Source organism: Gopherus flavomarginatus, chromosome 17 (genome assembly GCF_025201925.1).
Source record: "Gopherus flavomarginatus isolate rGopFla2 chromosome 17, rGopFla2.mat.asm, whole genome shotgun sequence".
Classification (NCBI taxonomy): Eukaryota; Metazoa; Chordata; order Testudines; family Testudinidae; genus Gopherus; species Gopherus flavomarginatus.
The window spans coordinates 16040477-16066881 of NC_066633.1; the positions used below are offsets into that span (position 1 = coordinate 16040477).

Below are 26405 nucleotides of genomic sequence, written 5' to 3' on the forward strand. Positions count from 1 at the left end.
AAGGCAGAGAGGTGACATGAGTAGCAGAGCTGGGGTGATGAGAGCACAGGCCGTCCTGGCTGGTACTCCCAGGCATTGCCTGGATTAAGGATGCACCCCCCACGATAAGTGAAGCTGAGTCTAGTACAGACAGGCTAAACCATTAAATGACTCAATTTGCACCAGTGCTGCTTGCCCCAGTTTCAAGCAGGGGTAAATCTCCCAAGTGCCAACAGTAGCCTGGCCTATCTGTGCTAGGGGATGTACTGCTCCGTCCCTCGGCCCCTGCATGCTGAGAGTGATTTCAGCTGGGGATGTTTGCAGCTGTGTGGGTGGCATCGCTTCACCCTAGCTCTGTGCCCATTGCAGGGAGCTGGGGGGAGACATTGCACTTCCATTGCCAGGAGAGTGCCAGGGAGCAGCAGTGCAGGGGCGGGTGATAAAAGCACATCTTGGCATGAGGCAGGGTAGCGTTCGGAGCCAGACTCCAAAGTGGGAAGTTGCGGAGAGAGAAGGCGTAAGGCCTGAGCAACAAACGTGGGGCTGGGAGAGTCTCCAGGGAATGCCAGTGTGTTCAGGAGAAGCCTGGCAGAGCGCATTTGCACTGTGGCTTCCCTTTGAAAGCACCCAATGTAAAATTTCACAGCAGGAGAACGTGCATAGAATTTTTAGTGGCTCGTTTAGAAGGATACAGCTTTATTTTTGGTTCTGTAATCGCTTGTTTACTTTTGCTGCCTGGTCAAGATTCTCCCGGGACTTAGTGGCTCGCCAGCTAATGAAAGTGATTGAGTTTGTGTTAGCGATTGGAAGGAAGAACCTGTGCTTGCAGGAGGTCAGGGCTTCTTGCAAGAGACATAGAACAGAAGGTATAAATTGAGTTGCTTTACTGCACACAGCTCTCTTCCCGCTCAGGCGAATGGAGGAGATTCACAGGTTGGATCAGGGCACAGAGTGTCTGTTTGTGGCAGGATCCTGAAACTGGAGCCTGTGCACACCAAGATCCCTGCTCCCAAGCTGGTGTAACACAGAGGTGGAAGAGAAAGTGTCCTCAGTCTGCCTGTGGGTGCTAAACTCAGAACTGACACCCATGGAGGAGAAATGCAGCTGTTTCCAAAGCTCTTGCATGTTAACAAGTTTTGGGTTATGGTTTTTTTTTTAAAGCCTGGCACCAAGCCCTCAGCATGTGCAGTGGGACATGCGTGTCCCCAGCCAGCTCCTCGTAATTAAAGCTGTCTCCTCTTCGTTAGAATGCCTTGTAATTAGAGCTAGGCGTGATGCCTAACTTTAACTTCAGCGGCTCAAGAGTGAAAACTTTGAAGCCCTCTCCCCTGGGAGGATGAAATGTTACTCCTGAGGGCGTTCTGTACCAAAAAATTACAAATTCTGCCCACAATATTTTAAAATTCTGCAAAATTCTGCTAATTTTCTTTGTCAAATAAATGTGGAGGCTCCAGCCTGGCATTGAGGAGCACTGGGCACTGGCTGCCCAGAGGTGGGAGATCACTGTGCAGTTCCCCCCTGGCTCACGGACTCAGCAGTGACACTGCACCCAATTCTGACATAACACAAGGACCGGGCCTGCCCCAGAAACACCCCATGGCCTTGCCCCTCCATGTGGGCAGGCAGGCTCAGCAATTCAAGGTCCAAGTGTGGGGGGATCCAGGTGTGGGTTGAGAGGGTTATGTGTGGGGCAGTCTGGGTGCAGGTGGCTCAGTGGGGGATCTGGATGCACAGGGGCTTGTTGGGGGTTCTGGGTGCAATGGTAATGGGACTATGCAGGGGGGTCCAGGTGAAGATGCTTCGGGCTCGGGGAAGGGGTGGTAGGGGAGTTGGGTGTGGGAGGGATAGAGCTCAGCAGGGGAATCTGGGTGTGGGGGGTCCAGATGCTGGGGGAATGGGGCTTGATGGGTTGAGGATCCAGGTGGCTTATCAGGGTGGTCCAGATGCAGGGGGAATGGGGCTCATATTGGGTGGGGGGGGGAGTTCTGAGTGCAGGGGGGTGAGGCTTGGTGGGAGGATCTGGGTAATGAGGGGGTCTGGATGCATGGGAATTGGGCAGATGAGGGATCAGCTTCCTGTACAGGGATCCCTTCCCCTGCAGCTGAGGAGTGATTGGTGCAGGAAGCGGGCTGGGTCGGGGGGTAGTTTGCAGAACTTCCTGCAGCTCAGGGAGAAAGCTGGGGATGAGTCTGACCTGGCTTCCCTCTGCTTCCCCGTCACAAAGTCATTTTTCTGCAGGAAAGCAAATAAATCTTCAGGGGACATAAATTCTGCACATGCACAGTGGCGCAGAATTCCCTTCAGAGTAATGATGGTGATCTAAGCAGGTTTGTAACTGCCAGGAATCCTCTGTCAGATCCTCCCCAGCACTGTGAACCAGGCTGCAGAAACAGAGCTACAAATTGGCTTGAAAGGAAGGGGCAGTGGGTTGGGAAGGAAATATTCATGGCTTTTAAGGCTAGGATGGATCAAAATGATAGTCTGGTTTAATCTGACCTGCACAGCGCAAGCCATAGAATTGCACCCTGTAACTCTACTGAGCCCCTCACGTGTGACTGATCTTGACAATATTTTGTTGTTTGTGGTTTATATTTGGGACGTGATAGAATCTAGGAGTCCCAGTCACAGACCAGGGCCCAATTGTGCTAGGTGCTGTACGAACATAGAACAAAAAGATGCTCCCTGCCATAAGAGGTGACAATCTAAGTAGAAAGACATCTAATGTAACAGCGTTGCCAGCTCCCGTGATTTTATTGTTTGTCTCACAGGATTGGGTGTTCGAAGTCCTAGAGTCCTATGAGATTCCATGAGAATCTCAGCTTTCATTTATCTTTTAAAAAGCAGATTTTTAGCCTGTCTGGTTGGGGAGAAAAGTTTGAAAACATGCCCCAGGTGCCCCGCAAAGAGTCAACACCTAGAAGGCAAATTTTAGAAAATACACACCACAAATTCATAGTGTTTTAAAACAATCTCTTGGGTTTTGAATGCTTGGGGTTGGCAGTGCTGCATATATAAATATCTCTGTCTCTGTTGGACTGTCCTGCTTGGGCAGTGTATGGTTGAGATGAGGCTGGTGACTAGGCCTCCTTGAGATACCTTCATGGATGTGAGAGAAGCGAGCCCAGTCCAGATCCCCGTGTGGACACTTTGGGGGATGTTGGCCTGTTTTGATGCAGGATGAATTGTCACCATTTCTGGTAAGCTTCTGGATCGATTACTCCTTTTCCCTGCCCCCTCTTGCCAGCTCGACTTCCAGCATGAGAGAGCCTGAATTTATCCCAGGAGAAAACTTCTCAATTCCTATCAGCAGGAGCTCCCTTTGTATCCTTCCCCACCACCCAAAACCAAACGGAGCCACACTGCTGCCTAGAAAAATACCCTTAATGCTACCCCAGCAGTCCCTCCTCCTAACACTAGAGGGAAAGCAGATTTCTCCCCCACCTACTCCTAACACCCAACATGCTCAGATGGGACTTCATCTTCTTGCTGGTAACCAGGGTTGAGGGTTTTTTTCACTGCTTCATTCGCATTAGTGGCATCCCTGCAATGCAGCCCTTCCATCCAGTGTCTGTTTCCCTTACAAGCCACTGCTTGACATTGTGTTAGCCTAAATTTTCACAAGTGCCTTGTGATTTTCAGGGCCTCATTTGATTCAGGGTACCTTAAAGAGGCCTGATTTATAGAATCCTTGAATTGTAGGACTGGAAGGGAACTTGATAAGTCAGCTAGTCCAATCCCCTGCAGGATATGGGGAAAAACAAAACAAAACCAGCCCCTGTAAGGAATCTAAAGCTGGGCAACCAATAAATCATTATTCAGTCCTCAAAGCATGTGAGCCAACGTCCATTGATTCAATAAATGCAATGGCTCTGAGCAGACACCTATTCTGAGGTCCCAGCCTGATCGCACAGAGCGGGAAGGGTGAGTTTTCAGGAACTGGGCTGGCTGGAAAAACAACCATTCTGGTTTGTGGAAAATGTGAAGATTTCAACGTTTGTTTTTGTTTGGCCACAGAATGGAAATGAGATCTTTGGGAGATCTTATTTTTATTTTTTGGAATAACTTCAACTGGGGATCTAGCGAGAGGGACTGACTCTATAGCCTGGTGGTTAGGGCACTTGCCTAGATCTGCCCCATCCCAGGTGAAAGCCCTAACCGCCAGACCATAGGCCGTTGGCTCTTCTGGCGTATTCCTTGAACTCAAGAACCTTCATAATGACATTTTCTTCAAAGCACAGAATGTTTCTGTTTAACAGTCTGGTTTTGCTGGGGGCGGGGGGAGGGATGGAAGAATATTTTGACCAGATCTACTCAAGAACTCCCTATTTCTTCCTCTCTTTTGTTCTTTCTCCCATCCCCCTTCCAGCTAAGTGTACCTGGATGACTTAAACTGTAAACTCATTGGGGGCAGGACTCCTCTTTTTGTTGCATGGATATAGAGTCTAGCATTCCTCACTGGGGTCTTCAGATGCTACCACCATACAAACAAATAGCAAGGTGGAATCCTGTTGGCCTGTCAGTGCAGATGATTGGTCACTAAAGCAATGCAAAGTGTTCACTTTCAAAGTGTGCCCCTCACCCCCAGTATCAGGCAGTGGAGTGGAATGGGTTTCCCTGGCTTCCAGCGCTCTGCTAGCTCAGATCTCATTCCTTTGGCAATAAGATTGCTGGGCCAATCTCTTCTCGATCATTTAGAAACAAGCAAACAAAACTACAGCAGGGTCATTTCAGACCCTTTATAGTTCCGGTTTTCGATCAATCAGCAAGAGGTCTAGGAGCGTGGGTTACAATTTTTCAGTGAGATGGTTTAGCCTTGACTATACAGCTAGCGCAGAACAAAGAGTCTTAAGATGGGTAAGCAGAACAAAGAGTCTTAAGATGGGTAAGCAGTAACCCCAGATCTGGTACATCAGGAGAAAAAAACCTTCCTTGCGGAAACCATCATCCTTATTGCAACATTGAGCTTCTGTAACATTTTGTAGACCCTTGATGTGGGCTTGGATAATGGGAACTGTTTCATTCACAGGTCTTAAGTCAGCAAAGTCCTTAAACATGCTTAATCTGAAGGTCCGCCCTTATTCACCAAGGCCTGGTCTGCACTAGAAAACCAGATTACTCATGGATATAAAAAATCCATATCCCTGAGCGGTGTAGTGAAGCTGACCTAAGTCCATGTGTAGACGGCACTGGATTGATGGAAGAATTCTTCTGTCAACCTAGCTACCACTTCTCGGAGAGGTGGATTACCTACGCCAATGGGAGAATCTCTCCGGTTGGTGTAGGTAGTGTCTACACTGAAGTGCTACAGCACTTAAACATATGCTTAGGTTCCACTGAAGACAACAAAAGTTAAACGTTAACTGAAGTTCTCTAGATCGTAGTATCTCACTGGAAATATATTGGATGTTGTTTTATTTTTTGGGTGGTGGTGAAGGGGATCATGAACCTTGGAAACACTTGATTTTTTTTTTTTTTGTTTAAAGACAAGTAACCGTTGCCAGTTATTATTAGCCTGTGCTGTGGCGCAGAGCGGTGTGAAGTGCCTCGCTTCTCTAGCCCTGTAGGTTTGGCCTCTGACAAGGCAGAGCTTTGTTTTCAATGCTCAGAATTAGTGCTGCATTTGTTTACTGTGTGCACATCTCTCAGGACCCATCCTCTGCCAGTTTATGCTCATGAAACAATTTCCCCTTCTCCCTTCTTACCCGTTCTCCTGTTGTACAGTGCTCTGGGTGAAAGTTGACTGCTCCCTTCCTCCCCAGAAGTGGCTTCAACTTGGCATGCTAAGCACATACTTTGCAAAGTGCTTTCAGATGCTCTGAGGAATGTGGGAGTATTGGCAATATTTCTGATTCCTAGACATGCCTCAGTTTCCCTCTGAACATTGCATTGCTATGCACTGAGTGCAGAGCGAATGGAGAAGGAGTTTCTCATGTGGCAGCCTGGCTGGAGATCACAGTTGTTAGCAAAACTGAATACAGTCTACGCATGTGAATGGAGTGATCATCAGCCAGGAGAGAAGGCAGAGCAAAGGCCCTGAGTGGAGAACAAGGGAGAAGGGTGTCAGGTAGCTGTGCTCAAAGACAGCTGAGCTCCTAGAGGGACAGCACACAGAGGTTGGGACTGAAGACAAGGGGCAGAGACAGGGCCAAACTGATTACAGCCACTTGGCTCGGTGGAGCCCTGAGGTTGGCCAAGCTGAACTGTCTTCACCTTTGCTGCTCTGTGCTAACCTAAGGACTTTCAGATTCCACATGCCAGGTGTCTAATAAATTGGCTGCCTGGCATCACTCCAGATACTCACTGAGAGCATCACGCCCAGAAAGGGGTAGAATACAAACCTCCAGCAGGAATCTGGCTTGGTTGGATTTGCTGCAGGGAGTCTCAGAGACAGAAGGGGACTGCTGGCATCAGCATGCCTCAGTTTCGAAGTCATGGAGGCCTTGGGCCTGGCACACTGAAGGGGTGACTCCCAAGAGACTGCTTCCAAGCCAGGGCATAGAGCACACCCTGTGGATCTGTGGCAGATGCAAAGGGAAATCTCCTCCTCACACAGCTCTGATTCTTAATATTCTGCTCCAACCACCCTCCCCCTCTTCGGAAAGCAGTGACGGTAGTAAAAGTTAAACGGCAGCTTCTGCTGTTACTTCACAGAATGCTCATTATCCTGAAATATTTGCACTTAAAAAACCTGCCTAAACATATTTACACAATCAGCTGGATCGGTCCCAAGGCAGCTGCCAGCTAGTGGCTCAGTAATAAACCTTTTATAAAAAAACAGCAACAAAAAGAATGCTTTCCCTTCCCTTGATTTCCTAGGAGCACAATTACGCCTTCCCATCAGCTCCCGGCTCCATAAATTGTTTTGAATGTCCAGAAATACATTTTAAAAAATCCTATTCAACGCTCTCTCTCTCATGCCTTTATTTACGTGGATATGAGAGAGAGCAGGACGGTAATCTACATGCTTCTTGTGCCGTCAGACATCGCTTAGGGTACAAAACAAGGCTCTGCCATCTCTGTCTGTCCTGGGCTGCTCTTTGCATGTTCTCTGTGTTGTGGAGTCTCATAAGTTTTCCCTCCCAGTTTTGTTTGCTGGCGGGCTTGTTTCATTTGGCCCCTTTTGCATCTCTTTCCAGCTGCCCAATGGCACCCCTGCTGTGGCAGCTGCTCCTTCTTAACACAGGCCCCAAATATTTCCATCTTCTTTGCTGAATTACTTTTGAGAGAAGGGCTGTCGAACTGTCTGAACCGCAGCATTTGCTACAAATGTATTCTGTTTAATAACGAATATTTTCCTAATGCTTTTGCTTTTGAAGGCGTTTGGTCCTCTGTCTGTCCCTTTGGTAGACTTCCAGTAAAACAAATAATACTTACGAGGGCTGTCAATCAATCGCAGTTAACTCACGCGATTAACTAAAAAAAAAATCGTGATTAAAAAAATTGTATCATGATTAATCGCACTGTTAAACAATAGAATGCCGAATGAAATTTATTAAATATTTTTGGATCTTTTTTCTACATTTTCAAATATATCGATTTCTGTTACAACACAGAATACAAAGTGTACAGTGCTCACTTTATATTACTTTTATTACAAATATTTACACTGTAAAAGGGATAAACAAAAGAAACAGTATTTTTCAATTAACCACCTACAAGTACTGTAGTGCAAACTCTTTATCCTGAAAGTGTAACTTACAAATGCAGATTTTTTTTTACATAACTGCTCTCAAAAACAAAACAATGTAAAACTTTAGAGCCTACAAGTCCACTCAGTCCTCCTCCTTGTTCAGCCAATTGCTTAGACAAACAAGTTTGTTTACATTTACAGGAGACACTGCTGCCTGCTTCTTATTTACAATGTCACCTGAAAGTGAGAACAGGCATTTGTGTGGCACTTTTCTAGCTGGCACTGCAAGGTGTTTACCTGCCAGATATGTTAAACATTTGTATGCCTCTTCATGCTTCAGCTACCATTCCAGAGGACATGCTTCCATGCTGATGATGCTCGTTAAAAAATAATGTGTTAATTAAATTTGTGACTGAACTCCTTGGGGGAGAATTGTATGTCTCTTGTTCTGTTTTACCCGCATTCTGCCATATATTTCATGTTATCGCAGTCTTGGATGATGATCCAGCACATGTTTGTTTTAAGAACACTTTCACAGCAGATTTGATAAAACACAAAGAAGATACCAGTGTGAGATTTCTAAAAATAGCTACAGCACTTGACCCAAGGTTTAAGAATCTGAAGTGCCTTCCAAAATCTGAGATGGACAAGGCATGGAGCATGCTTTCAGAATCTTCAAAGAGCAACACTCAGATGCAAAAACTATAAGACCCAAATCACCAAAAAAGAAACTCACACTTCTGTTGGTGGCATCTGACTTGGATGATGAAAATAAACGCATCAGTCTGCTCTGCTTTGGATTGTTTTCGAGCAGAACCCGTAATCGGCAAGGATGCACGTCCTCTGGAATGGTGGTTGAAGCATGAAGAGACATATAAATCTTTAGCACATCTGGCATAAATATCCTGAGACGCCGGCTACGACAGTGTCATGCGAACACTGGTTCTCACTTTCAGGTGACATTGTAAACAAGAAGTGGGAACGATTATCTCCTGTAAATTGTAACCAAATTTGGTTGTCTGAGTGATTAGTTGAAGTAGGACTGAGCGGACTTGTAGGCTTTAAAGTTTTCCATTATTTTATTTTTTTCAATGCAGTTATTTTTTGTACATAATTCTACATTTGTAAGTTCAACTTTCATGATACAGATTGTACTACAGTACTTGTATGAGGTGAATTGAAAATATTATTTCTTTTGTTTTTTACAGTGTAACTATTTTTAATAAAAGATAAATATAAAGTGAGCACTGTACACTTTGTATTCTGAGTGGTAATTGAAATCAATATATTTGAAAATGTTGAAAACATCCAAAAATATTTAAATAAATGATATTCCATAATTAACACGTGATTAATCATGTGATTAATTTTTTTAATCTCTTGACAGCCCTAATAATTAACTTGTGGTTCTCTGCTCTGATTCTTTCTCCCTGTATTTTGCAAAGTTCATTTCCCTTCTTTATCACTTCTTCTGGGCAGCTGTCTGAAAACCTGCAGCCCTGAGAAGTGTATTGGCTAATTGAGCAGAGTGGAGGATGTTCTAACATGTCACCCAAGAGCATGCAAAGGCTAGAGACACAATCTGAATTGCCTACGAAAGCTTATGCTCAAGTAAATTTGTTAGTCTCTAAGGTGCCACAAGTACTTCTTGTTCTTTTTATAGATAACAGACTAACATGGCTGCTACTCTGAAATCTGAATTTCGTTTATGTTCCTTCATCTGGAGATATGTCATTTTTATTAGATTAATTTTTTAATATATGTGGAATATACAGTGGGAACAGCATTAATTTGCACTAATGATCAGGCAATCCGCCGAGAATTAACTGAGGTTTTTGTAAATTAACAAGGAAGCGAATAAACACAACATAAAAAAAAGGAGAAAAAAAAAGAATGGTTTCGCAACAGCAAATGTACTTTGTTCCCTGATCTGACTTGTGTTTAGTTTTAATTATTTATGATATTTCATAGTTTGCTACTTAATGTTGTGTAGTATATTTTGTACAAAATAATGACGCCAGAGTAACCTGAGACCTTGCTTCAGCATCTGTTAAAACTTTATCTGGAAGAGGAGAGAAGCTGATGGCTTTTGCTGGTATGAATTATGGGGTATGTGAATTAGCAGAGTTCTGCTGTAATTATTATTATTGTTTTCTCATTAGCGTTAAAGTCGCTCTGATAGGCCCCAGCTGAGATCTTGGACCCATAGTGCTGAGACGGTCCCTGAAGAACTTAGTCTAATTAGGCAAGACAAACAAAGGATGAGAGAAAGGAAGGACTGATTTCCTGATTTTACAGATGGGGGATTAAAGCACGAAGATTAAGTAGCCCACCCAAGGTGTCACAGGGAGTGTGTGGCAGAGCTGGGAATCAAAGCTCTGGCTCCTGTGTTCCAGTTCAGTGCCTGTAGCAAGATCATCTTTCTCCAAGAAGCTGTGTGCTTTCACTCCATGGTCAGTTGGTTTACCCTGTGTACTTTTCCCCCTCTGGTTGAGGCCCAGCTAGTACCGCTGATGCAACGTTCATTGGAACAGTGATCCTAGCTTGGAGCCAGTTGACCCAGGGTAGTGGCTGATTGTTCCCAGGTCTTTTTCTCAAAGAGAGGCTCTGGCTCAACCACAAATTGCAGGCTTAGTGGAGGAACCCCTGGGTGACATTCTGTGGCCTGTCTTGTGCAGGAGTTGGGACTAGCTGATCATAATGGTGTCTTCTGGTCTTGAAATCAACCACTTCCTGGCAGTGCCCAGTTGGCAATAGTTTGAGCTTCCTCCTAGCAATGGACAGCTTCCTTCAGTACCTGGACACGAGCAGTTTGGACTTCCAACAGGAAGGTGGTGGCAGCGGTAGCTGGCGTTTCGGAGAGCGTGATTCCCTTCGGGAGAGATCGTGGTTGAAGGCGCTCCTTCTGGGGACTAAGGAGAAGCCTTTTTTCTGCACGACGGACGCTGCCACCACCTTCCTTCTGAACAGGCTGGACTAACCGCAGCATCGAAGGAACATTCAAGGTGCTCTTTGCCGTGAGCTGGGTGAAGGTGTGTGGAATCATAATGGGGCACTGGGATGGTAATTACTGTCCAAGACAGCTGCTGGGGGGGGAGTTGGTGAGCATGCCCCTCTCCTAAGAGGGACCATATATCTGGGGTAGAGGAAACAATCCTCTGCGAAAAGGCTGGTTGGTTGGAATGCTTGCCAAGCTCTTGTTGCCTTGAAGAGCTTCGGTGATGAGGGCATAAAAATCCCAAGCCCTGGAACTGTTCATTTCCCAGCTCTCTTACCCTGTTTGTTTGCAAATTGCTTGGGGCCATGCCAAGCCTCTTCAACCCTCTCTTTATTGCTGAGCAGATACCTGGGGGTATCTGTTTGCCTGTTTGTTAGATGAAGGTTCCTGATTTATCCCAGTCCTTGCTTGTCCGGGTTAGTGGGAAAGTATGGGAGGCAAGGCAGGGGCAGGATGCCGTAAATGTCTTAGCAGCAGCTCCAACAGCCTTTCAATGTGGTTATTGTCTGAGCTAGGTTTCATTTGCTTGAGTCAGCGGGCAGCTAGGGGAAGAGAATGTGGTTACCGTGCTGTGACCCAGCTTAATGCGCCTCTCAGAACCAAGTATGGGAAATCCACCACTGAGAGTTCATGCATGCAATCTGCCGTCTGCTTTACAGACTAGCAGTAGACTTTGGTAAGTAGTTCTTGGGAAACATTATTATTATTATTATTATTATTATTATTATTATTATTATTTTTAGAGCCAGAGAGGCATGCAACATTAACGCTCCCTTTTGCAAAGAATAGCTGGGAAGGGACACTGAATTAGCCTCTTTTCTTCAGTCTGTAGGACACTGATGTTTTCCTGACTGCTGATCAAAAGCCTTTTAAGAAGGGTGCATCGCAATTGTGGGTTAGAACAGCAGGGTTCCCGTGCTTGCCTTTTCAAGAGGCATTTTCATTTAAGCCCTTGTTTAAACAGTAATTAAAATAGAAGACGTTATTCATTTGTATAGCCGTAGCACTTAGAGGCATCAGCTTGGTCAGGCCCCGTTGTGTCAGGGGCTGTATAAGTGCGTAATAAATGATGCTTTAAGATATGTGTGGTATAAAGGAGCTTTATTGTTGGTATCAAACTCTTTTCTATTACATTTCAGTCTTTCAGTTCTTGACTCAAGTGGCCTTTTCCCCCCTTATTTTGCTAAAACTCTGATTGGTTTGATTGATCAGAGTAAGAAAAATTAGTATGTGTCCCTAGAACGCACTTTTGAGGTGTAAGACTGCTTTTCGGGGGGCTTGAATAACTCAAGCTGCTTGAAAAAGCTTTAGTCTTATCCTGGCCCTTAAGCTCTACTGGGCTGTCAATGTTAGGAAGTGTGATCATTAAACTGTGATAGCTAATGTATTTAAACTCTCAGCACAGACAGGGGAAATTGCAGTTTGTGCTTTCCGGTTCTGGTGAATCCTAGAGGGAAGTAGAGGGTTAAACCTAAACCTGCTGACATGTTAAAAGCGATAGTGACCCCTGTCTAGGCTCAGATTTTAAAACACGTTAGCTAGAAGGTTTTTAATAAAATCACTTTTTTTTTGCCTAGCCCACCAAGGGCAAGTGATTTGAAGAAATGTAGCTTAGAAATAGTTTGTACTGTTACTCTCCCAAGATGTGTAGCTCCAGTTAGTGGCATGTTCTCTGTTCATTCAGCAGCTGCGTTTCTTCCGATGCCTGCATACAGACGATACCTGGGAGACCATTCCAGTGATTGTTTACTGGAGCATCCCACTGTCCATTTGAATGGCACCGAAAGGCTGATTGGCAGGCTCACTCTGCTGTTCATCCCCAGCAAAACAGTATTCAGTGTATTTTTTTTTAAAATAAAACTATAGGGAAATGTGACTTTGTCTGAGATTTTTAATACAAATGGGTCTGGGATTTTAAAGTTTATTGTTCCCACAGCAACTGTAACTGCTCTTATACTTATGCTGTACGTTGTAGGGCTGTGTATGCTATTAAATTTATGCGCCGTGTGCTTATGGGCGGGGTAGCATATAGTCTAGATATCCATATGGCATACACAGGAGGGCTGTCTTAGTGATACAGTGGGAGCCTTAATTCTTAAATTTCTGGGCCAGACTCTGCATGTGGCTGTGCCAGTATAAATCCATCTGCACCAGAAAACTTCAGTGCCAAATTTAGCCCCTTACACTTATCTTCATGTTCCCAGTGGTAGAGCACTTGAATGCGTCGCTGCTAAGGCAGTTTTGCAACCGTTTGTCAGCTCTGGGCAGGGTAGATGAGACAAGGATAAAAAAAGACAGTGCCCGGTCCTCTTTAGAGCTCAGATCTGTTTGAGTGTCAGGAGAGCTATGGAGGAATACAGGAAATAATACGGTTCTGTCCAAAGCCCCAGTTCAGCAAACTGTCCCTATTAGGCAAAGCTTTTAAGCATGTGCTTAAGCCCTATTGTCTTTAATGGAGCTTAAGTACATGCTCAATGTTAAGCACGTGCTGCAATGCTTTGCTGACTCCAGGCTCAAAAGAGGATGTGGACATGTAGGTCAAACGTGCCCTATTTGTTGATAAATTGCCTCTTATTGTGTTGCGTTGAGGCATGTTTTTCGAGAGGGATATTGTCTAGTGATCTGAGCTGCTGTTTGTTTTAAACCAGTTTTCTCTTTCACTGACTCACTCTCTGGCCTTCCGATTCCTCGGTTTTCCTATCTGCAGAGTGGGGATGACACTACTTGCCCGCCATGCAGTTCTAGTCTCTTTAGCTCATTGAGGATCTGTGCTGTGCAAGGATCACTATCACTGTTTAACATGAGAGGCTAACACTATCTACAATCCACCAAAGACCACAACAGTTGCATGCTATCAGTGAATACACTGCCAGGCATTGTGGGCAAAGTATGTATCTTTGTGACATGCAAGCAGAGCTAACTCTTGAGATGTCCACTCTGAAATCCTTTAGGTACCCAACTGATCACTTCCCTTTACAGGTTTCAGTGGTAGCTGTGTTATTCTGTATCAGCTCAAAAAAAAACCCGAGGAGTCCTTGTGGCACCCTAGAGACTAACAAATTTATTTGAACATTAGCTTTTGTGGGCTAGAACCTACTTCATCAGATGTATGAAGTGAAAAATACAGGAGCAAGTATAAATATGTGAAAGGATGGGGGTTGCTTTACCAAGTGTGAGGTCAGTCTTATGAGATAAATCAATTAACAGCAGGATACCTGCCCGCTCACATCTCCAACATCTCCCATAAAAATCCTGCCCCATTGGCTGGCCTCCTCCGCCACAAACAGCCATGATGAAAAGAAAGGCTTTAGTTTGGATTCTCCTCTGCCACTGACTCCTTGTGTGGCCGTGAACAAGTCACTTAACCTAAGAACATAAGCATGGCTGCACTGAGTCAGGCCAATGTTCTGTCTAGCCCAGTATCTTGTCATCCAACAGTGGCTGGTACCAGATGCTTCAGAGGAATGAACAGAATGGGGCAACCTCTTGGCCTCAGTTTCTGCGCTGACTTCAGTTTTCTCCGATTCTCTACTATGGGGGTGATGACAATAACTTACCTTGCAGGGAGTATGAGGTTTAACTGATGTTTGTAAATTCCTGGGAGCTCCTCAGCTGGAAGTTGCTACAGAAGGGCAGAGCTTTATTAACCTTAGTGGCACAACACGCTTTTCAGTGCTGTTCCATACTGTTCAGTGACAATGTGGATCGACTGTAGTGGAGATCCGGGTGTAATTTAAGAAGGTGACTGTAGGAGGAAGAATGCTAGGATGGGCCTTTCGCCTGACCTGACGGTTCCTCTAGGGTTTGAAGGAGCTTGTGTCATGTAGTATAGGGAAAAGTCCAAGGCCCAGGCAGGTGTAGAAACGACAGGATGCAGAGAAGGTCACGATACGTGGGAGCATGTGTAAGAGAGAGAGCATTCTGCTGAGAGCAGTGTTATTTATCATTATTAGTGATCTGAAGGAAGGAGCTAACAACACATTAATTAAGTTTTGCAGAAGAAATAACATTGGGAGGTGCTGCACAGAGGGAAGGCAGAGCCATAATACAAAGGGATCTTGGGGAAGGGGGTAATGTGGGCAGGAACAGCAGACTGATGTTTGCTCTGGAGAAATGTGAACTGACATACATGGCAGTTTTTCTCAAAGCTACCATTGGATGCAGCCCCATCAGCAGTACCGGCGTTGGGAGCGTTGCTATGGTGGCTTACCCTGCTCAGAGCAGGGTTAGATGATAGGGTGCTTCAGGCTAGCAGTCCTGTCGTTGCTACCCTGAGTGGAGCTGCATTGGTGCTAGTGAGCTGATTGGAAACTTGAAGAAAAGTGCTCGTGTAAGCACAGCCTGAGGGAGGGGGAGACCTGTGAAGCAGCAACACTGAAGCAGAAGGCTTTAGGGATGAGAGCCGACAGTCAGTCTCTCATGGCCTTGGTGTTATTATTACTAATTACAGTAGCACCTAGGAGCTTCAGTCATGGCCAGGACCCCATTGTGCTAGGTGCTGTACGAACAAAAACACCATCCCTGCCTCAAAGTGTTTACAATTGAAGACAAGAGAAAGCAGATTGATACAGACACACGGAGGACTAGAAGGAAACGATGAGACAGCATTGGTCCTCGGGATAGGCAGTGATCTCAGTATGCCTAGTCTTTTGCAGCCATCACGGCAAAGGAGGGTTTTTGAAGGAGGAGAATGAGTTGGTTTTGCAGTGTGGTGTTGTATCCAAACAAACCGATACGATTCTCAGGTTGTGTGTACAGAAGTACCACACCGCAGACCAGGGAGCTGATAGACCTTTTCTGTGGGCTTTGTCTACATAAGAACATAAGAGTGGCCATAGTGGGTCAGACCAAAGGTCCATCCAGCCCAGTATCCTGTCTACCAATAGTGGCCAATGCCAGGAGCCCCAGAGGTAACAGGTAATGATCAAGTGATCTCTCTCCTGCCATCCCTCACCACCCTCTGACAAGCAGAGGCTAGGGACACCATTCCTTACCCATCCTGGCTAATAGCCATTAATGGACTTAACCTCCATTAATTTATCCAGTTCTCTTTTAAACCCTGTTATAGTCCCAGCCTTCACATCCTCCTCAGGCAAGGAGTTCCACAAGTTGACTGTGCGCTGTGTGAAGAAGAACTTCCTTTTATTTGTTTTAAACCTGCTGCCTATTAATTTCATTTGGTGGCCCCTAGTTCTTATATTATGGGAACAAGTAAATCACTTTTCCTTATTCACTTTCTCCACATCACTCATGATTTTATATCCCTCCATCATATCCCCCCTTAGTCCAGCGCTTTGGTTGTGCTCTACCTCAAGCTAATTGGTTGCTAGTTAACGAACACTGTTGTAGAAGCTCTCAAATGTTGGCATCTAGTTGTGGTTTGCTCTAGGATTCAGCCTGGGATGAACTATGACTAGGAACAAAGGTTTCCTAAAGCAAACTTTTATGGCGTGTGAACACTAGAATTTACAGCCGTGCTAGCTCGCTCAGATTAGTCTGGCAATCCATTAGCTCAAGTTACATTGAGTCCAGAAGCTCTAGTGCAGATGTAAGTCACATGCACACAATGCAGCGCTTTGTTCTCCTTTCAGGGTGGCTGGGCCACAGATAGATGTTGCTAAGGCTGTGACAGTCCGAGCTAAGAGGGCTGGCACTTTTAGTTCAGGTAGGGAAAGGCCCATGTGTTAAGATCTAGAGGTGTGAGGTTTGAGTCTCCTCTCGGTGTTGTCCAATTCTGGATTTAGGGTATGCCTTCACTAGGTTTGTAGAATGAGCGGGGAAAGTTTGAGTCTACACTAGAAAGTCTTGCCAGCCTAACTATGTTCAGAGTGTGAACAAAATCTCCCTCCCGATCCCCTGGTCGACATAGCTATGAGGCCAAAAACCCAGTGTAATCACAACTGTACCAACAGAAGAGCGCTGCTGTCAGCATGCCTAGGGGAGGTGGTGTAGTTTATGCCGCAGAAAATCTCCTGTTGGTGTGCTCTGCATCTGTGTTAAGGGGATATACTTGCACACCGGCATTGGCTCTGTAGTGCAGACAAGCCCTGCCTTTCCATTGCAGCCCTCCATCCAAGCATTGTCCACTTGTGCAAAGAATAGTCACATGTTCCTGCCCAAAGGTCCACTTCTCTGATAAAATGGCAACCAGAATTCACTGCCATTGAGACAATTTTATGGGGCAACCCTTACTCAGAGCTGGGGCAGGGCTGAGAACTGAACGCCTTCAAGCCCAGGAGATGGCAAGGCGTGGGTCCTGTACGAGTGGCCTGTGTCTATGACAATACCCAAGTTACAGTCTGGCCTGATGGACAGCTGTGTCCTCTCAGTTCCCCATCCTGGGGTGCCTTTTACACTGCTTTACTCTAAGAGCACCCATTCCTGGTCCGCTCACACCCAGCCTCCAGCATGTATGTCACCCCCAGCTAAACTCTATGAATCACTCTAGCTCGTGAATTACACTGCAACACCAGCAGTCTCCCAGTCCCAGACTTTCCCCCAGATATGTGCATCGTGTACTACCCAGCATCCTCCTGGACAATACAAGTTCTTCTAACATCTGTCATTTGTTACTAGAAAATGATGTGCACCAATCTTGTTATCCCAAATGGAGTTTCCCTAACACTTCAATCCAAATGCACTGGTTTAGCTAAAACAACAAAACAGGTTTATTAAGTACAGAAAGATACATTTGAAGTCACCACAAGTAATGAGGCGCGTAAATTGGAATTGGTTACAAGGAAATAAAACGTAAAACACAACTAACACCTGACATAACAAGCTAAGAGACTGCAAAGCGAAGGTCTCTCTGGCTGCATGTTCCAGCAGCGTTACTGGCTAAACCTCTTTCAGTCGGGATCTCTCCACCAGTCCAAAGCTGCTTCTTTTGTTCTTCAGGTGTTGATGATGCCTTGAGTAGAGAGCCAGGGAGAGATGCTGGGGTGCCCTCTCCTCTTACCGCCTGTTTTCTTGCACAAGACTTGTATCCAGCTGACATTCAGGAGACAGAGAGTCTGTGTGGCTGAGGGCTTTAAACTGCTTCTTTATCAAAACGTAATTTTTTTTTTTTGCCCACACCCTCTCTCTTGGGGAAGAGTGACCACTTATTCAGGTGGTGGTTTATTTGATCTCATTGACTCCTGCCTGAAGAGCTGGCTAGCCTTTTCTCTCTGGGGAATTGGTTGTGACTCCCCTCCAGAACACATCCTAGTAATATCGTATGGTGGAATTTTATATCTTTCACAATGTTGCCATGCATATTTTACCAAGACTATAATGATCAGAAAATAATGAATTTTCAGATGATACTTTACACCGTATGCTTTATACACAATGTAACATAGTCTTGTAACAGGGGTGATCATGGGGTACAGACTGTTATGGTGCCATATTTATACTTCTTAGGGTTGATCTAGACATGTTACGGGATATAGCAATGATCACCATGGTGTTTCTAACACTGGGTGTTAGCACTGGAGCACCTTGCTTTTGGGAATCTGTCAGCTATCCCTGATAGGAATACACCCAAATTAATTGGTACCACTGAGTGTGTATCTGTTCCTCACCCACGTGTAACACTATTGTAACCAAGGGCTCCCACATCCTCCACTAACTGCTGAGTCCTGGAGGGTGCTAGACAGCTGCATTTTGTGCAGGTGACACATTTTACCTTTTCAAACGCTGGTTCCCCTTCTGCCATACCCTCTCCCCATCTGTGTTCCCTATCTGCATGGCCCAGCAGCCATCCATGTCGCGGGAGAGGAGAAATATTTAACTGGCTCTAAATGGACACTTTTGGATGCCATTAAGAGGCGCAGTCCTCCCAGAGCTCCTGCTACATCTGAATGGCTTCACTTTTCCCTCTTTCCTGGTGCTAAGCAGTAGCTCCTGTGGTCTGAGTTTACCTATCCTTCCCCTCAACATCCATGGTGACACCCAGCTGAGCCAATTCCCAAGCCACCTCTGTTCCAGGTAGACTTAGCTTATGCCCACAATCCCTAGAGCCCTGGAACGGAGAAGAGCGCTCACCTGCCCACTCTGTGTGTTGGCAACCTGCAATTGCATTGCCTTCGTCCTGATTCCCTTGTTCCTGGAGCTGAGTTGTGAGCACCCCAACTGTACACATGTCCATGCTCACCCCAGGCCTCAGCAGCGGGTGTTAGCATCAGGTGCTGCCTTCATGAGGGCTTCGACCATTCCCTTGTGTTGGATGGGCCTAGGAAGCCTGCTCAGAGCACCCTCTCAGCCCGGTGGTCCCATTCCCCATCAGGACTCGGCTGACTCTGGGGGCACGGAGCAGTGCAGGGAGAAGGACATTACGTGGGAGAATATGCATATTCACAGCTCGGAGGATTAAAGGCCTGTGTTCTTATCACAGCAGAACAGAGTATTATAAATCCAGTCTTAGAATACCAAATCCCCTCGTGACTCGGCCATTGTTCGGAAATATTAAAAAGCCCTGAGACAGAAATAATCAGTTTCCAAATGACACATTGTCAAATAAAACATTTCTCATATTATCCATTCCTTCCCCTTTCTCTCTCCCGCTCCCTCAGTTGGATAATTTAACATGAAAAATAGATTAAAATGAGGCTGGCTTCAATGCCTCCTAAGTTGGACTTTTTTTCAGGAAGATCTCCCATCTCTGTGTGTGTGTTGTGTTTAAACCAGGGGCTGTCCGCACTGAGATCAGGGACAGAACAGAGAATGAGCTGCAGATGAGGAGCCGTCCTTTTAAAAGAAATGAGTGCCGCTAGGTAGCAGTGGCCCAGTGTGCGATGGATTGCTTCTGCCAAGCACTGGCAGAGCAGGGAAGGTCTGGGGAGGTGCACTGAGTCCTCCTGGGACCAGCAGCACAGCTGTGAGCAGCCCACGGGGGCTATCAATCTGTGCTGAACTGAGGAGAGCAGGGGGCATGTGGCTCTGGCCAAGAGAAGTCTCGTGTGCAGAGACAGAGATGTGCTGCTGGCTCTGGCTAGTGGCACCAGTGATGCTGTGGGTTTAGTATTCCTCATGCGTGCTCCCCCAGTAGTCCGAACACATTGGCCACGTTCCGCTGCACATCTGTGAATCGGTGCCTGCGGCTTATGGCCTGGCTGTGCTTGGGGAGGGATTAAAACGCCGCCTCCTTGCTGTTTTGTGTAGTGGGAGGATTTGCACATTTCTGTCCTTTCCCAGCCTGCTTGAGTTGGTTCAGACTCCGCCATCCAACTTGCTGCTGCAGGGGCACCCGAGGTCATGGGGGCCCCATCCCATCAGGGACTGGCTGGAGTGCTGGGGTTTGTCACAATTTTAACAGGAAACCTCTGTACGCCATTCCCCTACTTCCCTGCACGAAGACACATCCGACCTGGCCCCCCACCTGTTCTCCCGTTTCTCTGCTTGGCAGAGCAGTTGAGTGGGGTGAAGTAGTTGGAAGAGAGAGCTGTCCTTGGCCTCGAAGACAAACCATTCAACCAAGTGGTTCGGCAGGGGATTCACTTGAACCAGCCCTGTAATCTGCGGTGGCGTAGGATCACTCCAGGCCGGGAGGAGGAAACATCACACTAACCATGTCTGTGGCTCTGTGCAGTTTGTGATGTCCCTGAAGCAGAAACATCTCAGTGGGCCCAATACAATAGACTGACAATGTTCTTTGCCTTGGTTCAAACTACTTCCCCAAACCTCATCTGACTGCAGCAGCCGTGGGTGGATGCTGTGTTAATCTGGTTTGCCAGCTGCAGGCCCCTGGCAGCCAGAGTGGCTCCACTTTCACCGGTGGTTCAGATCAATGTCACATTTGATCCCTCCAGACCTTTCCTTCCCTCTTCTGGCTCCAGTTGGCAAGTGCTTGGCAATGGTAGGAATGTCCATGGCTGTCCAGGCTTTTCCCCCAGTGCTCAGACTTCCTTCTGGATCAGTCGCAGACCTAGGTAGGGAGGAGGAATGTCTGCGGAGGACTGTGCCAGCAGGGGACGGTTTGAATGGGGCACTGAGCATGAGGGCTGTCCGGAAAGCCAGAATTCCATCCTGTGAGACATCCCACCCCTGAATAGGTTAGAGCTTGCGCTTGAGAGAACCAGGTTCAGATCTACATGTGCCTAATTCAGTCTCCTGGAAAGTCTCCACAGTCTCTCCCATCCCAGGTGAGGGCCCTGCGCCAGGCTATTGGCTATTCTGGGATGGATGAGTCTGTGGTTTGGACCAGTAATTGCATCCTGAGCTGGAGAAACCTTCCTGGTGAACAGATACAGGGACGTGTCTGAGAAAAGCTTCTTTTTTGAGAAGTTGGCATTTTCTGAGAACGGTTTCACTGAAAAGCTCCTGACCCACTCTAGTAAGCGTATGAGGGGGCATGTCCCCTTCCCCTGCCTGAGCGGTGGGGCATGTTAGGAGCAAGCGGGCGGCCCTCTTCTTGGCTCCGAGTGTCAGGGCTGTGGGGGGGACATTTCGGCTCTTCGAATGCACTCAGATCGCTGGGATGTCCAGCCCTGCTCTTGAGGAAACAGCCTGGGTCTGGTGCTGAATGATGCAGAGCCCTCACTGGCCTAAGGCAGCCTGAACGTCTCCTTTCCTAGCTTTCCAGCTGCCACTTTCACTCAGGCAGCGTGGTAGGTGGGTTCCAGTCTGGCTCTGCCTCTCCTCCTCAGCTAACAGCCGTGAGGCTGTGTCCTTGTGCTGGAGGTGGGCAGCAGGGATGATCTGCCGCAGGCCCTGAACTCAGACACCCGAACGCTGATACACAGCACTTGAGTAATGAAAAGCTCCTGCTGGCAGGTTGCACCTGCTTTGGTGGAGGATCTCCGGATTGTGATCAGAGGCGAACACCCCAGAAGAGATTCGAGTTTACCAGACTCTGCCTGCTTCCGCTTGGTTCTGGGGCCAGGGCTGGGTGGGTGAGGGTGTTGTCTTTTAAAAATTCCTTTGCGTCTCCCCCTCCCACTTCTTATCCGATGGAGCTCAGATGTCTGCCTCTTCATTCCCCGTGAATCCAGTCTACCCACTTCCTACCCACTGTCCCCTCATGAAATTGACTGACTGGATAGCGTGTCCTCATCTGCTGGCTGCTGCAGGAGGGTTGTGTGATGCCTTAGGCAGCTCCGCAGTAAGGCCACTGGATGTTCATAGGACGTGCTGTACCTCGTCGTGCGTGATGGCTGCCATCTTGGCTGACCTCAGGGTTGAACCGGGAGAGTCCAGAGCTAAAAGCTTGAGCTGCTACCGCTTGAGCGAACGGTCTGTAGTGGAGGGAGGAGGGGTTGTAAGAACTTATATCCTCTGCGCCTCAGCACAGAGAGGGACTTTTGAGACACCCACCGGTGAGTTACACATGCAGGATTGCTGCAGCTGAATGGGTACAGCATCCCCAGGGGTTCCAGGCACTGTGGAGTGGGGATTGTACATCACCCTTCTGTCATGGTGTCGCTGCATTGCCCTCCGTGGAGACCCTCGCTGCAGGGTCTCTGTGGCTGTGTGGTTGAGTGAATGAGGTTGTACAGCTGGGTGTGTAATAAATCAACAGGCAGAAACTCCTCCGCCATGTGAATGACTCTCCCAAGAGGCCGTGACCTGCCTGGATGCAGAGCCCCAAGCAACATTATAGTTCATGTCACTGTCATGCCTCAGAGTCCCAGTGACGGACCAGGACCTCGTTGTGCAAGGTGCTGTGCACATACAGAGGGGAACCGAAGATGGATTCCCTCTTTTTCAAGCTCTCTTGGGTACCCTTAATCTCCCGTGATCCTGAGCACCGAGGAAGAATCCTCACGCAGCCTGTTGTCCTCTCCCAGTCATAGCTGCAGGAGTCTTTCCTGGCCATGAATGCGTTCTGTTTCCTGACAGACGCTGTCTGCTAAATTGGGAAAGTCGCACTGAGCAAAGTCATTCCGCCTCCCTGAGCCCTTCTTCCTATTAGTGTCAATTACAGAACCAAATGAGAAAACAGATGAGGCTGGGAAGGGGATTCTAATGAGAGCTGCCATATTGCATTTTTACGGCAGATTGGGCTGGGCCAGGAAAGCTGTGGGCTCCTTCCTTTATGGCAACCTTTCCTCACTTCCTAATGCTGCTCCCTCGTGCTCCAGGCAACCAGCTGCTGTATTCATGACCAAATATACCACTGGAGAAGGAAAGGCCCAGGTGGTCCCCCAGGACCTAATGACCAAGGACTGCTTTGCACTCTTCCCAGCTCTCTGCAACCAAACCAACACTTCCTGAGACTTTCCCCACATCCCAGAACACCCCGGGCTCTGAGCAGACCTCTCGTACAGGGACACTGCCTCCCTTACTCTTGTTAACTTAGAGGCAAAGAGGTTTTCCATTGTGTACGGGTTAGGGAGGGAAAAAGCAGGTGTGACTTGTGGAAATAGGCTGTGGATGGGTGCCAGTGCCTGAAGCCTGTCTGCTATGTAGGTGCATGGGGGTGTGAGTGGCTTGTTTACCATGCGCAATACAGCAAGTGGGCCCATCCACTATTCACAAGCGTGCTAGCTTTGTAGGTGTCTACCAGAAGTCGCTAGGCGGGTTGGTGAGTGTGAGGCGGTTCTGTTGTGCATGAGTAGGAGTTCATGGGGGTGAAGAGGTGATGCTCATCCACCCCACATGGCCATGTGGGTTTTTGGGGTGCACAGGGACCCATTCACCACACTCATGAGCTTGTAGGTGCAATTGCGAGATCCACCCACCACACATGAATAGGCAGAGGGCTCATCGGGGTGTGCTAGAAGACCGCTGTGCATGACCCTATGGGTGTACGTGGTATCTCACCATCTGCGTCGTGTGTTATATTGTGTATTCCTTGGCAGCTTTCTTTCAAAGTTGAGCGTGACTACATTATGGTGAAACCGTCTCAGAATACAGGCAAAGATTGCACTATTGTGAAAGCAGGGAGTGAGTTTGCCGAATCCATCCAGCTGTCGTTGGCTGAGTGTCTGTCTCCCAAGCTAACTCATCTTGTGAATCACATTTTTTAGACGCTAGCTTTTTATAGACTATCCTGTTTGTCTCTCAGATCTCCCTGTACGCTCACAATGTTCTTACTGAATACAGATGAAATATTTATATGTTGGTTACCCGGTTTGTAAAGTTTCCTGGATTTGGGCATTCATTTGCCAGCATAAATTCCTCCCCTCACCCAGCGGTTATATGTCATGCTGTAAAGTCCTGATTGTTCACACCACTCCTGATTTACCTGCCCTGGGATATTTGTCTGCTACAGTGTGAAACTGCCTGGAAGCTGCAGGGGGTCTCAGAGCGACTTGCAAACAGCAAGCACATTTCTCTTGCCTGCCTGTGTTAGTTGCCCACTTGAAAGACAGCCTGTATTTACCTGCAGAACAGGGGCAACGTGGCCTGTAGCAGTGAAGACTTCTCCATTGCTGCCCAGCCTGGATGCCTTGACATGGAGAGACCACCTCTGAGGATGCACCTGCATTAAGAAGCACTTTTACCATTGTTCCCATCAGTGCATCTGCCAGGAGGATGCATGCAATACTTTGTCAGAGGGGTAGCCTTGGGCTGAGGCACTGGGCTGGGATGCAGTTGATCCAGCATAGGCTCTTGCCTCTGCCACAGACACTCTGTGTGACTTAATCTATCAGTACCTCAGTTTCCCATCTGCAGAATGGGGATAAAGCTTCCCTACCTGACCCAGGGGGTGGAAGGTAAGGTTAAGTTCAGTGATGGTGAGGTGGTCAGTGTAAATAATACATATAAGTATATAAACTCATCGCAGTGATATGTTTGATAAGATCGTCTTTGGCTTGGATTGGGCCCTGGAATTGTCTGAGAGGTTCCTGAAGAGCAGTGTTGGAAACCAGCAAGAGGAAAAGTGGTCCAGTGGTGATGGCACTAGACTGAGATCCAGATTCAATCCGCTGCTCTGCCACAAAATTGGCGTGACCTTGGGCAAGTCACTCGGTGTCTCTGTCTCAGCTCCCCATCCGTATAATGGGGACAGCAGCCCCGCCCCTGCCTCCCAGGGGTGCTAAGGATAAAGGCATAAATATTTGATATGATGAGAATGGGGGCCATGTAGGTACATCTTCATTAAAGCTGGGGACGTGGTGTGCAGCTCATGCAGCTGTACCCACGCTGACTGCAATCTAGTTAGATCGCTTAAAACAACCGAGAGGGTCTAGGGTACAGGCTTCTGCAAGTGTGTTCTTAGGGGATAGTCCATGCCGCCGCATCTGCAACTGCTATTTTTATGCTGCTAACTAGGTTACAGCTAGTGCAGGTACGTCCCTCTGAGCTGTAGTGTAGACGTTCCCTATCTCGGACAGACAGGGAGTTACTGAAGTGGGCGCACTCCATTAAACGCTGCTGTAACGGCACCTGTGCAGCCCCTCCAGTGTAGATGTGCTGCCCTGGTGCAGAGTGCTGGTAACCAGGATCATCTCCACAGGTGCTGTGCATCTAGTCTGGGGTTTGCACTTGTGGAGCACTTTGCTTTATCTCCATTCTGTTAATAGATAATCGCCCCGTTGGTACCAGGAGGGAGTGGGAGCTATTGCAGTATGTAGCTTGATATCAAATGAGTCACATTAGCTGGATTAGGCTCTAGCAGAGCTGCCCCAGCCCCATGGAAATGGAGTCCCATGCAGCTTGCTGTGCTGGCATCTTTTGGCTGAGACCTTCTGACATTCCCTCTGCTCTGCTGAGGCTTCAGATCTTTCCCCTCACCCCCGTTTTTTTGGACTAAGGTGTTGGCCCATTGTCCTGGGCCAGAACCTTTCCTGCCCATGCAACATGCTGTGTGCTAATTAGGTTTTCTGGCTGCTGCCTCCACCCCAGAGGTGGCTGCATTTCAGGAGCGGGTGAGGTGGTTTCCCTGACAACTGGCAGTTTGCAAAGTGCTTTGGGATCATCCAGGATGAAAGGCTGCTCCCGAAACAGGGGAGATGGTGATGCTGTCCTGGTCCCCTTGGGGGTCAAGAGGGAACGGAGCAGTGCAGGCCCCGAGCTCCTGTTAATGTTTCTCCTTTGCTCTCCTGCAGGGTGGCCTGATCGCTCTGCTCCTGCTCCTGCTGGTGTTCACGGTGGCACTGTATGCCCAGCGGCGATGGTACAAGCGCCGCCGGATCCCCCAGAAAAGTGCCAGCACTGAAGCCACCCACGAGATCCACTACATCCCCTCGGTGCTGCTGGGCCCACAAGCCCGGGAGAGCTTCCGCACCTCGCGCCTGCAGGCTCACAACTCCGTCATCGGCATGCCCATCCGTGAGACTCCCATCCTGGACGACTACGACTTTGAGGACGAGGACGAGGTCCCGCAGCGTGCGGAGCCTGGCACAAGGGAGGACGAGTTCGGCAGCCAGGTGACCCGGACGCTGGAGAGCCTGGGCAGGGGCGGGGAGGAGAAGCCTGAATACGAGAAGAAAGGTTTGTCGCTTTCCTTCCTATTTACTCCCTCTCTACCGGCCAAACAGCTGGCTCCCAAATGTACTGGGGGGTCATTAGGAGGTGATGGATGAGCAAGGAGGCTGCTGATCTCGGTAACGCTGGTTGTCCGCCATCGCATTCATGGCCTCTGCTTTCCTCTTGCTCAGTCGGTGCACGTTCCGAGACACCCAGTTTCAAATGCTTTAAAAAAAAATAAAATAGAAGAATTGACAAGCAGTCCTCGCGTAGGGAACCCAGCCGCTCACTTGCTCGTGTGCGGCTGAGCTGCAGGGACATGCTTGATCAGTGCTTCAAAGGGAGAACTCCAGCCAAGGCCTCTGATTCAGTGATGCTTTTCGTTTGCAAGAGTGCAGCGATGCCTTCGTGCCGTATGTGCCACATCGCAGCTTTTCGGTAGGGAGCCAGTCCTGGGTCTCA

General features: G+C 47.7%; 1 protein-coding gene across 3 annotated transcripts in view; it reads left to right on the top strand.

Moving 5' to 3' along the window:
• The window catches only part of ASTN2 (astrotactin 2), a 595125-nt gene that overhangs the window by 90015 nt on the left and 478705 nt on the right, over positions 1–26405 (top strand). For all 3 annotated transcript variants that reach the window (XM_050926897.1, XM_050926900.1, XM_050926898.1), the window contains one exon: positions 25583–25967. In XM_050926897.1, the coding sequence (XP_050782854.1) occupies positions 25583–25967 (385 nt within the window). The remainder of the gene's footprint in view (positions 1–25582; positions 25968–26405) is intronic.